Source organism: Solanum pennellii, chromosome 8 (assembly GCF_001406875.1).
Source record: "Solanum pennellii chromosome 8, SPENNV200".
NCBI classification, from domain to species: Eukaryota; Viridiplantae; Streptophyta; class Magnoliopsida; order Solanales; family Solanaceae; genus Solanum; species Solanum pennellii.
Window position 1 is genome coordinate 64,283,977 of NC_028644.1, and position 12,697 is coordinate 64,296,673.

Genomic DNA, 12,697 nt, shown 5'->3' on the forward strand with positions numbered 1-12,697 from the left:
CCCCCCCCCCCAAACCCACCCAACCCCAGAAAAAAGGAAGAATGATAAAAGGTGATAAGAAGGCATTCAATCATCCAAACAGTAATCCCACATATGAAACCAAGGGAGGGATAGAAGAATAAACCATGTTCTTGAGCTCTCCAGATCGATGTTCATCTTAATTTGACTTATAATCTAATTCCAAATTATACTTTATCAAACCGACCATAATCCTTCATGTATATTTCAACAATTTGTCTTCAATGAAACTTGTCTCACATTAAGGTTGCATCATGCAGTTGACTACAATTGATCCGAAGCTCTCTAAAGTTTTAACCTTTAATTTCTACTTCCAGTTGAAATCAGATTATACCTCTAAACCAATAAACTGTTTTTTTAAGTAACCCCTTCCCGCCACAAAAAAAAGATACAAAAAAATACAGCAGTTACTACATTTGAAATGCAACAGAATACTCATTTAGAAGAATATACTCATACGTAAAAGGATTTGATAATTACCAACTGTAGGCCTTGGTGTGGTCCTTATTTTTAAGATCTCAGGCCGGGGAATGATAGAACCAGATGCTCCTATACCTCTTGAAACTCTTACTTTGGAGCCATCCTCCAGGTATCTAATTCCGACCTTGGTTGGTTTTCTGTGGAAGAAGACATGAGCTACCATGTTCTAAGAGCAAAAAATAAAAGGTAAAGAGAAATAATATATCCATACCCTGTGACTGGATCTACAACCTGAACATTGGAAACATGAAGCGGGGCTTCAACTGTAAATATTCCACCTTCATGACCTTGCCCTTGTTTGATATGTTTCTTGACCTGCAGAAGGGTAACATAAGGGATTATTTTGTAACATACTAATTATTTTTTGATAAAATAAGGAAACTGTATTTGTGAATAGTACCAAGTGGGTACTGAAGATGTGTAACAAAGTAAGTGATTTGTCCTCTGATAAATCTTTAGAAAGTCTAACTAAGGCCAGAATATTTATATGTTAGATAAAGAATCTCCCTTACACCAACAGTCTAAATATATAGTCAAACTAAAATAGCTAGAAACGCTTCTTTGTAAATTAACAACTTTCCTCCTTAATTCAGCTATCACTAAGGGTCATTTGGTGTGAAGACTATCACCAAATAGTCTTGGGATTAAATTATAGTGTCACTTAATTTGTTGTTTGGTTGGCAAGTCCGAGATAACTTATCCCGGGATTAATAATTAGTACCGGGATAAGCTATCCTTTCCCTTGGGTGGTATAGTAATCCTAGGATAACTTATCCCGTGATAAAATAGGTAAATGACAAAGATATCCCTTTAAACCCTTTTTATACATCATTTTTCGCATTCATGAAGGACATTTTTGTAAAGATTTGTTCTTAAAATTTATATAATGTGTATTATTTTAAATACAACAAACCAAACAATCGATAAGAAATAATCTCTGCATAACTTATCTCATCATAACTAATCTCAGCACAACTTATCACATCATAACTAATCTCAGCACTACTTACCACATCATAACTAATCTCAGCACAACTTATCACATCATAACTAATCTCAGCATAACTTGTATTTAAACCAAACGATCCCTAAATGTTATCATAAACAAGCTACTTTCTCTTATTCTTTATATAACGATCACCAATGAGGATTTACTACATTGAAACTACTTTATGCTCTCAGATTACAATCGCATAGCGTTGGAAAACCTAGACATTCTTCAGTCGACACCATTTTCCAACACCACCACTAAACTTAATGTTAACAACACACAGCAAAGGCTGATACTATCACCACTTGAACCCAAAGAGACTAATCCAAATTCAGAGGTACCGTGAAAACTGGCATAACAGAGTAGCGTCACGAAGGTCACATCAAGTCGGATAGGATCATAAAAGGACTGCTAATTTCTCAAGATCCTAACCTCTCTATCCAGTGTGAGATTTTCAATTTAAACTTCTCTTGCTAATAATTGCTACATCTACAAACCTTAACAATAGTAAATGCCGATAACTGATTAACCAGCACTTCATGATAAAAAAAAAAGTTAAGAGTTTGAGATATATCCACCGTCAGTATAAAATATTTTTTAAACCATCGAGTCAATTTTACCACGGGTAGCATAATCTGTCTTATTTTCAAAATTACAGATCCCCCGTTTTAAGGAAGCTTACCTATTTATGTCCTTTGGGTGACCTGATAGTGCAAAAAGCTTGTTATACTGACCATGTATATAGCTTAATATATTTCTCTCAACCCTTCATTTTACATTTCGTAATATCCTCCAACTGCCTACTGTTAAGTGTTTGCACAATGGTTTTCCAATGTAGAACAATTATCATTTATGCAGAAAATTAGTACTCATCTGCATTAGATTTTATACCTCAAAAGCATCTCTTATTTTTTTCAATATTTTAAGGCTACAATCTTTGTATATAGGGAGACCGGAGATGTACCTTCAAATTGCAACATGCCCTTTGCTTCAAAAGCAGGGATATTTTCATTTTTATGTAAGTTGCGCACGACATCATATAATGCAGACCAGCAATAAGATTGTTAGAGCCACTTACCAATCTTCTACGTAAAATTCACAAGCACCCTATATTACATCACAACTACTCAAATTATTGTATTTGTCTAAGACCCAAAATTTGGAAAAGGAAACACCTTGGAAACTCTAATGACAAACTTGCTTATTCATTATAATCTAAGTCCTCAGTTCTATACACAACCCCCTCCACTTTGAGCATATGTCCCAGCATCAGACAATCACGGTTGCGATGGATCCACAATGAATATGACAAGAAATGTTTAAAGAGAGATAAATTACGACAAGATATGCTTAGAGATATTAAGTGTCACAAAATTACTAACCAGGTTTTTCCCCTCGACAATTACACGGTTTTGAGAACGTACGACACGCTTGACAACGCCGGTCTCGCCTCTATCTTTTCCTCTGATAATCATGACCTGAGTGATGGCAGAAAAATGTGAAACATGAAACAGAAGTATTGAGAAATTGATTCAGCATGCAAAACAATGATGAATGAGCTTACATTATCTCCTCTGAGAATTCTCCACTGATGAATGAGTTTCTGATAACTTTTCCACCCCATTTTGAGCTAAATCAAATTAAAAGCTCCCTTCTTTGCATACAGATGTGCAAAAAAAAAAACACTAATTAGATAAATATCAAATAAGACCCCCTAAAAAAACTAAAATGGATCAAGAATCGTGAAAAGGTCAAATCTACTGCAAACCCATTTTAGCAAAAGGCTATGCCTTTACAGTGCAGGCCACTACTCTAACTTATCAGGAAAACAAAATGCAACTACTACAAAACATTGCTATCATTAAGTAAGCAACAAAATTCTCATTAACTCCAACTCAAAGCTCCACAAGTCAAAACAGTATCTCGCATTACCTTACGATATGAAAAAGCAGGCATAGTAAAGCCCAATCAGGGTAAATGGAGAAGAACTCTATTCAAAGTGAAACGAGGAAATAAACCCAATCACCGTTTGTATCAAGTTACTGATCTGAACCACAGAGGAATATGACATGTGTTCAGTACAATAGAAAATGTCTTCCCTTGTTTGGTTACCTTACTCAAACTCCTCTTTAGTCTAACACCTAGGCATTGTTATCAACCTTCAATACCCAAAAGTATCAAACATAATCATTATACCTAATTTACCTAAAATGATTTCTCCAGATAAAACATCTTCCATTTTCTCAATACACATCAAGAAACAGAAAAAAATCAAAACTTTATACAAAATTTACATCTGAGTGTCTTTAATAATGAAAAAAAAAACACTTTCAGAAACCCAAATCAAAAGAATACTCAAACTCTCAATTGTAGTTCGATAATTCACAACAACAACAACAGAAAAAACCATTAAAATGCGATTTTTTTTTTATTAATTTCACAAAAAAAATATAAAAAATCCCAATAATATTGAAGAATAGAGAAACTAGAAAGGGTACCTGATGCTCAAAGTGTCAAAGCTCTACAGTTTCCTACAGGGTTTTAGCCTTTGAAGGTGATGGGGTTTAATGGATTCTTTTTAATGGGCTTTTATTAGTTTGGGCTTCATAAAGTTGGCTACCGGCCCAATTACCGTTTACCAGGAAGAAAATTGGACAAAATTCAAAAAATAGCCATATTTTATACTACTATTTAGATATTAGCTATCATTTTAAAACTAATCAATTTTTTAGTGGAGTATTACTTCTTTTTTATAATGTATGGATAAATTAGGTAATTAATTTTAATCAATGAACAAAATATGAAAACTTATCCATTTTTATATGTCAGTCATTAACAAAATATGAGAACTTATCCATTTTTATATGTCAGTCATTAAATCTCGAAAGTGGAAGATAATCTTTGATCTGATTTTCTTTCTGAATGTATTATTGAAAAGTAGCAATCAATCTTTATTAAGAAAACATCTTTTTGGCCAAGATTTGATCAGAATAATATTTTACGTATATTATTTTACTTTTTTGAATATTTTTATTATTTTAACTTTAATATCTTTTAATTAAAAATAAAAAAAAATTTAAAATTGAAAAAAGATTATAAATTTTTAATTTTCTGGCTATTTAGTATAATTCAATATTGCTAACTTTATTGGTAATGTATGATCTAATAATCATGTTGGATCTCACTTGGAATTGAGCAATCAACATTTGTTACCACATTAATTTTATTAAATTCATATAGGTGCTCAAAAACTTTTGCTCTCGTAGGTCAAGTAAATAAGTGCTTAGTGCTTTCATGTTTTATTAGCAAAGTTTGAATTATTATATTCCCCCGTCTCATATTAATTTATCATTTTACTAAAATAATTATCTTATTTTAATTGATTATCTTATTAAATTAAGAAAAACATTAATTAATTATATTACCCTTGCATTAATTCTTTTTTAAAGTGTTTAGCTTTGTTTGTAAAATCCATCAGAAGTTTTTGAAGGGATGAAATGAATAAATTATTTTTTGTTATGATTTTTTAGTATGCCTGTAAAAAGAAAAGCGATCAACCAATATGATTTAGAAAAAGTAATAGGGTTGGTGACAATAATTTGACAATAAGCAATAATTAAAGACACTACGCGGAATAGGTTGTTGTTGTTAATAAATAATTAAGTTGTTCAAGGAGGTAACCAAAAACGGTGCTCACTTGTCAACATTGATCGACTGTATCCATATTATCTTAATTAAATTAGTATTAGTGGTTGATGACAATCACCAACTGAAACCAAACTTAAAAAAATTTAAAATCTTTGATTTTAATTTTGTCAATTTTTCTCACGTTGATTTTGGAAATAAAGAAAAAATGTAGAGAAAATTTGTATTTATGGTCATTTAGTCAAAAAAATTATATTTGGGAATGACTATTGGTTCCTAACATGAGCCAGAGTCCGAATTAGTTTAGTTTCCATTTTTCTTTTTTTGCTTCCTTTGATTTTTCATTTCTGCTTTTCTTTTGATTTTTTAAATCTCTCAATAATGAATTTTGGTTTTCTTAATACGATTGTAAAATATATATTCCCCAACTTTTGTAATAAATCATGATTATAAAAAAACACTGAAAAGCCATTTTCTTGCCAGCTTCCATGATAGTTCTTGTCAAAAAGTCCCACTTTACAGCAAAATTGCTTCCTCTATCACAACTAAGCATTTTTTTCCCCTTGCTGAAACAGATCAACTTACTGATAAAAAGCTAATGCAAAACTTACATAAGTTCTGTCCAACATCATCTACATTCAAATCGACGAAGCAAAATAAAATAAAATAAATAAGTAGGAGTTAGAAAGAGCATCAAACTCAACTAAATAACCCAATGAATTTAGGGAGAGCGATAAGGTCGAACGGAGGGCAGTAGGATATGGAAACATGATGGGTTGGTATATTATTGATAGAGTTTCCATCCAATAGTACATTGTATTTCAGGATTATGCAACACTCAAGAGTCAAGACCATACAGGTCATGGAAATATTTGTCCTTTACATGAATTTGATACAAACACTAAACATATAATAATGCATATTACTTTTAAATCTCTTGCTCTCTCTGGCAAGGGGCACACACTCTTATTTGCAGCATTATAGATCAACTGCTTACTTACCAGTTCTAAAAATGTTTAGAAACAGAGACTGGCAGATGGAGATATAGTATTGGCAGATTCTTTCGAGGGTTGGTCTTTTAGCATACCCTGTGTGCCACAATGAACCCCGGGCATACCACTGACCTGGATTGAATTGAGACCTGCAATAACACCCTCTGTGCCACTCTGTGCAATAACCCCATCTGAGCCAGTCTGTGCTACCAATTTAACACTCTCGGCTTTTGCTTTCATTCGAAGTCTCTCTGCTCTTGAGCCAATGACCTGTCCCAAGATAGAAGCAGCAATGGTTAATGCCATAGCTGTTTTGGGCATCACGACTGACTTCCTCAGCATAGCTATGAAGGGAACAGCAGCATGGACTGCAGTAAACCATGAAAGTGAGAACTTCTCAGTGTGCTCTCTCCATATGCCTAATGGAATATTAGCTGCCATGCCCAAAGCTCCAATAACAAGCATCTTCGAAGATAGTGGTTGCGGCCGCACAGTCTTCACAAAAGCAGTCCTGGCGAGGGCAGCCCTGGCTGCAACAACTGCAGGCGGGCATTTGAGCTTCATACCGGGAGGCAGCTGAAAAGCTGAGGCCACAAGTGGGAGAACACCGCTAACAGCTCTATAAGATTTGGCGATAGGACAGTTGCCTGACTCCAACCACTCATTTCCCATTGCCTCGTGCTTAGAAGATTTGTCCTGGAAAAAAAACAGAAGATGAATAAAGAAGGCAAACTTTATAAGATGCCATTTTTGCAGAAAAAAATGCAGTATCTTCATCAAGAAGACTTATTGGCAATTTCTTTGAAAAAATTTCTACACTCGTATGATTTCACTTTGTTAAGGCACATTCTCAACATCAGCAGAAACCACAAAAACTTGTCAAAATAAGTTGTCAAGTGTACTCAAGAGAAGTCTGATCGAATTAAACCAATTACTATGAAACATTTATGATAACTATACCATTTTGTAAATGCCACTGTCTAACTTTATAGTTGACAATAGACAGCCAACCAATGAAGCCCACCTGTTGCTCAGTAAAGAATACAGGAGAGCCATATACCAGAATATTTTCATCTTCTAATGTTGTGAATATTTACCTACAGTGTCTAGAAGTCATCATTTTAACCTACATAAATTCAATTCACAACTAACAATAGACTAGAACATTTACACGCAGAGATGAGCAAAAAGGCATTTTCACCAAAAATAATCAAGAGACTTGAGTATTCTGTAATGGAAAATCCAAAAGTCAATATCAAGAATTTAGATTCATGATCACAATATTAATCACATTATAACATCATTGGTTAATACACATATTCTTGTTAATCACAGCAAACAAACCTGAGAAGAAGGCTTTTTCTTTTTGGATGACTCCGGCTTCTTCTTCTGTGAATTCCATTTCCGAGAGAAAGAATCAAAGCTAAAAGGACCTCCTGCTCCGAATGAAGACAAACTTATGGTGGCAGCTTTTGCAGCTAAAGGATTAAATTGAGGGGCAGACTCTACTTCAATGTTGTCATCGAAAAATTGAGACCTTCCAGAAAGTGGGACAACCCCATCTTTTCCATGGAAGACTTTAAATGCCATATCGAAGTTGGGGCCATCTTCAAAAATTGGACCTTTACCTCCCTTTACCTGAAAGGTAATAGAGATTAAAGTGTGAAATAGTGAGGCATTAGAAGAAATAATTAACCATATCACTAGTATAAGAACAAAAGAAAATAATGACTAGCATGTTAATACTGTAAAAAAGTTGTATCTTTATGCTTAAACAGTACAACGGCACATGGATAACCATATCACTTGAACCACCAACTATAAAATTAAGAAAAAATAACTTACAGGGCTGGGAAAGTTCAGAGCAGAAAAGAAAGAAAAGTTTGTTGGCTTGTTGATGTTACTCAAGAACGGGCATCTTTGAATATCCTGGCCATTGAAGGAGCAATCAGATGTCTCCTCAGTCTGTGTTCTGAAGAAGAACTCCATTTCTTTTGATCCTAGACAAATATATCAGCAAAGAATATTGTTAAAACAGGTACAAAATGTTGATACACATTTTAGAAACTGGATGTAGCATTTATGTCCATGTTTATATGGATGTCATTCACGCAAAACTAAAGACAAACAACCATTACGCCTAAATCCCAGACAAGTTTGGGCAATATGAGCTCTCATTAACCATGTTTCTCTATTTAAATTCATCCATTATACGAAGTGAAAAGAAAAACAAAAGTACTAGAAGTTTCTATATTTTCTACTGACACAAAAATCTTGAATAGAGCAAAAAGCTCCTGAAAAATTTAGGACCTAAAGCAAATGTACTAACATAACTAAAGCATGAGTTGGGAGATTTTATCACTTAGCAAAAAGAGTTAGAATGTTAGATAACTGAACTGGACAATCTACCAATTACTCAGAAAGCAATTTTAGCAAACATACGCAGGTAAAAGTTCCAGCAGTCATTGATACCTAGTTTGGTATTTCGGTATGTCCTAAGTCGTTCAGCAATAGGCTCCTTCAAGATATCCCCTTCATCAAAATTGTCAAAATCCATTTATCTTATAAACTCTTATACTTGGTTTTAAAGACATCTATTCCTCAATCCTCTCTATACAATCTTCTTCCTCACAGTTAGATCGGAACTTTTTTATCGAGAAATTCAATTAAATCAGTAAATCATAACACAATCAATTAATTCCAACTTCCTCAACACATAAGACCCTATTATCCCTTTTCCACCGCAAAACCCTCTTTACTTTAGATTTTATTAAACAACTACTATAATTTAGCTCATTTCTTTCTGCCTAACGCTATATCATCAACTACAGCAAGGTCAAACATCAAAATCCATCAATATCCCAAAAAAAACAGCTAAAAACACATACAGAAGATCAGCATCCCTATGTTTCTTCGAATTCCTATCAACACAACCACCAAACTAAAGCAGAAAATCAAAAATATTCAGCGAAATAGAAACAAAAGGAATATATCTTATCTACATATATACGCAAGAGAAATAACGAGAAATCGAATCGGTAGCTACCGGAAAAAGAGGTAAAAACTTCCGAATTCCGATGGTCGCCGGAGGAGTTGCAGAATGAGCCGGCCACAAGCAATTGAAAGCGTGTGGTTAACACAGATCGGAGCAAATAGGGAAGAAAGATCGTAGTGGTGGGATTTTGTGGCTATTTTTTCTATGTATAGAAAAGTCAATTATTATTATTATGACCGGTTATAACCGGTGTCAGGTCACAGCAGTATTGGTTGAACCGAAATGGTGCTGCTGCACACGTAATAAACGTGAGAGGGCTAATTTTGTCTTTTAGTATCAATTTATATATTTAGTAAAGTAATATACAACAACTCTCCACTACCAAATTCTTTTTATAGATAAAGGAAGTTTACCTAATTTGATTTATATTAGGAAAAAGAAAAGGTTGACTAGAATAGAAAAAAACAATTATCTAATTTGATTTTTATATTAGGAAAAATGTTGATTTTAGGATAATAATTTCCAAAAAAGAACTTATGTTGATGCTATTAACGTTTTGATAAAATCTACGGAGGAAATCAAAAAAAAATTGATAGCAGATCATGATTTGAAGCTTTGGTGCACCAATATAAACATAGCTCAAATATGAGCTTTAAGCTAAACTTAAAATTAAAACAAGAATCAAACCGTAGTCTTGAGGGTGGTAACTCAAACTTGTATCGCACAAGAGCATTTATATGTTTACATGGGTGTACTATTAACTATATTCTAATTCCTATCAATTTTTCAAAATAGATATACATATAAAAATAAGATTTTTTAGAAAGTTAGCGGGTACACATATACTCCGTCTTCATATACTACCATATATCTTAGTATGTTATGAATTAGGTGAGTTATGACATATGAAAATTGTAGGTTAATTAGTTTTCTTTTAAATGCCACCAGTTATGTATCATTTGATGTTTAAAGAAAAACATTATGACCATTTTACCAAAGACTAGTGTAGTTGTAAATAAGAGAAACTTCAAACGTTCATAATTTTTGCTATAGATATTACTTTCGTGTATAGAAAAACTCTATTTCACTTTCCTTATCTCATTTGAACTTATAAATATTTATAATTACCCATTCGAACTTACACGCATAATTTCTTAAGTCATCACAAACACCCACAAAATTTTTTGATCAAAAAACTACATTGAATAAATGTGTGTCTCTCTTGAATGCAAACCATATATACTACCATATCTTTTAGTAGCTAATGAATTAAGTGAGTCATGACATATGAAAATTGTAGGTCAATGAGTTTTCTTTATAATGCCACCAATTGTGTATCATTAAATGTTTAAAGTAAAACATTATGACTATTATACCAGACACTAATGTAGTTGTTCATAATTTTAGCTTTAGATGTTGTTTCAAATATAGAATAACTCTATTTCACGGTTAATATTGCATTTGAACTTATAAATATCTATACTCATTGGAGCAAACACACATAATTTAATAAATCATCACAAACACCCACAAAATATTTTGGTCAAAAAACCACATGCAATCAATGTGTACCTCTATTGAAGGGAAACAACCTATTCTACCATATCTCTTAGTACGTAATGAATTAGGCAAGTCAACACATATGAAAATTGTAGATCAATGAGTTTCTTTCAAATGCCACTAATTTCGTATCATTTAATGTTTAAAGTAGAGCATTATGATCATTTTACAAAAGACTAGTGTAGTTGTAAATAAGAGAAACTTCGAACATTTATAATTTTTGCTTTAGATGTTATTTCGGGTATAGAAAAACTAATTGATGGTCCATACCTCTTTTAAACATATAAATATATATAATTACTCATTCGAATTAACGCACATGATTTATTAAATCATCACAAACATTCACAAAATAATTTGATAAAAAAAACTATATGCAATCAATATGTGCCTCTCATAAAGGCAAAAAATTTTATAGATGTTTGTGATGATTTAATAAATTTTACATCATGGATATTCAATTATTTCTAGTTTGAATATTGCTATATAGAGTGGGTGCTTGGTTAATATAATTGAATAATTATTAGATATTGAGCACAAACAATAATGTTTATCACAATAAGGCAATGGGTGCTTAAGCACCCATAGTCCATAATATATGTATGTCACTCAATAAAATAAGAAAAAATAAAAATACTATTGATTAATCAATTATAATAGCGTATTTTTGAACTAGAATGATATAGATCTTCATGAAATTTATTTTGTCTCCATTGATTTTTATAAATTTAATGAACCTGCAAAATATTTGAGATATCTCTTTAATTAACTAATGATTAGATGTGTTAAAAGTATATCATATAAACAAAAGAAATTGGAATTCTTCACTAATTGAGTGACCAAAAGTACTAATAGTTAGAATTCCAATTTTTATTTTTTTGTGATATACCTTAACACATTTTGATTTATTCTAGTTTTTGTTTTTGTGATATACCTTGACACATTTTTGTTTATTCCAACTAATAAAATATTAAAAGGAATTTTATTTTTCAACACTACCATTTTCTCGACAATTAAAAATAATAAAATGTTAAAAGATAATCTTCCATCAAAGAATTATGATGGATCAGGGATTACTTGGAAAAGTTCGGTTCTAATTATAATCACACTACCATTCTAGTTTAATTTACTATAGTTAATTAGTTTGATTATTAAATAATATGAATTGTGATAAAGTGGTGTGATTGTTTCATCCTTAATTAGAGGTTTTGGGTTCGAACTTGAGTATAAAAAAATCTTGGTAGGAGCGTCACCCCTAAATGAATCGTCTAATATACGATCCAAAATTTAATCAAGACTGCTAACAGAGAGAAGCCAAAATAATATAAAAATTATTTAATCTATAGAACTGTCTCGACTTTATGTTGAGTTGTTTGCTGTTATTTTCTTTCATATTATATAGTTTTACATTTCAGAACTTGATGTATTATTTGTTAGATGTATTTGGATTTTTTTAAAGCCTTCTATGGTTTGTTAATCTTGATCATGGATTATGATTTTGTTATATTTTCAAAGTTATTTTCTAAATTATTTTTGTTAAACCTATTTAATCACATTATATTGTATTTTGATTTGTTTTATAATTACTGTCATCATGACTTTAAAAAAAAAATAGTTATTTAATCACATCTAATAGCTTCGACATACATTTTTTAATTTTGAGAAAAATATATTCATTATTATTAAGAAACTAATAAATTTCGTTTTTAGAATATATAAATTCAAAATTTTAGTATCGTTTTAAGTATGGTATGAAATATGTCTAAAGTTTAAGAGAATTTCAAGATGTTGCGACTTAATAGAAAGCAAAAATCAACTTAAATATTATAAATTCTAATAATATTAAAAATTTAAAATTTAATATATATTATATATAGTACTATCACTATAATCTTGGTAAGTACACAATGGGCACAAAATAGTAATTTTCCTTGGCAGGTAACTCAATATTACATTATTACTAGACTATTTAAATAAATAAGCATAGTGCCAATTGCATTTTTATATCAATGAATT

At 31.7% G+C, this 12,697-nt stretch overlaps 2 protein-coding genes across 3 annotated transcripts in view; both read right to left on the minus strand.

Annotated features, from left to right (window-relative positions):
* Positions 1-4,052, minus strand: part of LOC107027016 (50S ribosomal protein L24) — a 5,361-nt gene extending 1,309 nt beyond the window's left edge. Inside the window, exons 1-5 of one of the 2 annotated variants that reach the window (XM_015228170.2) lie at positions 3,988-4,052; positions 3,054-3,143; positions 2,872-2,967; positions 710-813; positions 499-635 (exon numbers count right to left, since the gene is read on the minus strand). In XM_015228170.2, the coding sequence (XP_015083656.1) occupies positions 499-635; positions 710-813; positions 2,872-2,967; positions 3,054-3,113 (397 nt within the window). In that variant the 5' untranslated portion in view covers positions 3,114-3,143; positions 3,988-4,052. The remainder of the gene's footprint in view (positions 1-498; positions 636-709; positions 814-2,871; positions 2,968-3,053; positions 3,144-3,987) is intronic. The other variant, XM_015228171.2, reaches the window with a different exon arrangement.
* A 1,841-nt stretch (positions 4,053-5,893) lies between these two features.
* LOC107028633 lies at positions 5,894-9,330 on the minus strand. Its single transcript, XM_015229777.2, has 4 exons — positions 9,173-9,330; positions 7,972-8,126; positions 7,471-7,764; positions 5,894-6,822 (listed from the first exon to the last, which is right to left on the minus strand). The coding sequence occupies exons 2-4, from the start codon at positions 8,113-8,115 to the stop codon at positions 6,151-6,153; spliced, it is 1,110 nt and encodes a 369-aa protein (XP_015085263.1). The 5' UTR covers positions 8,116-8,126; positions 9,173-9,330; the 3' UTR covers positions 5,894-6,150.
* Between the last annotated feature and the right edge of the window lie 3,367 nt (positions 9,331-12,697).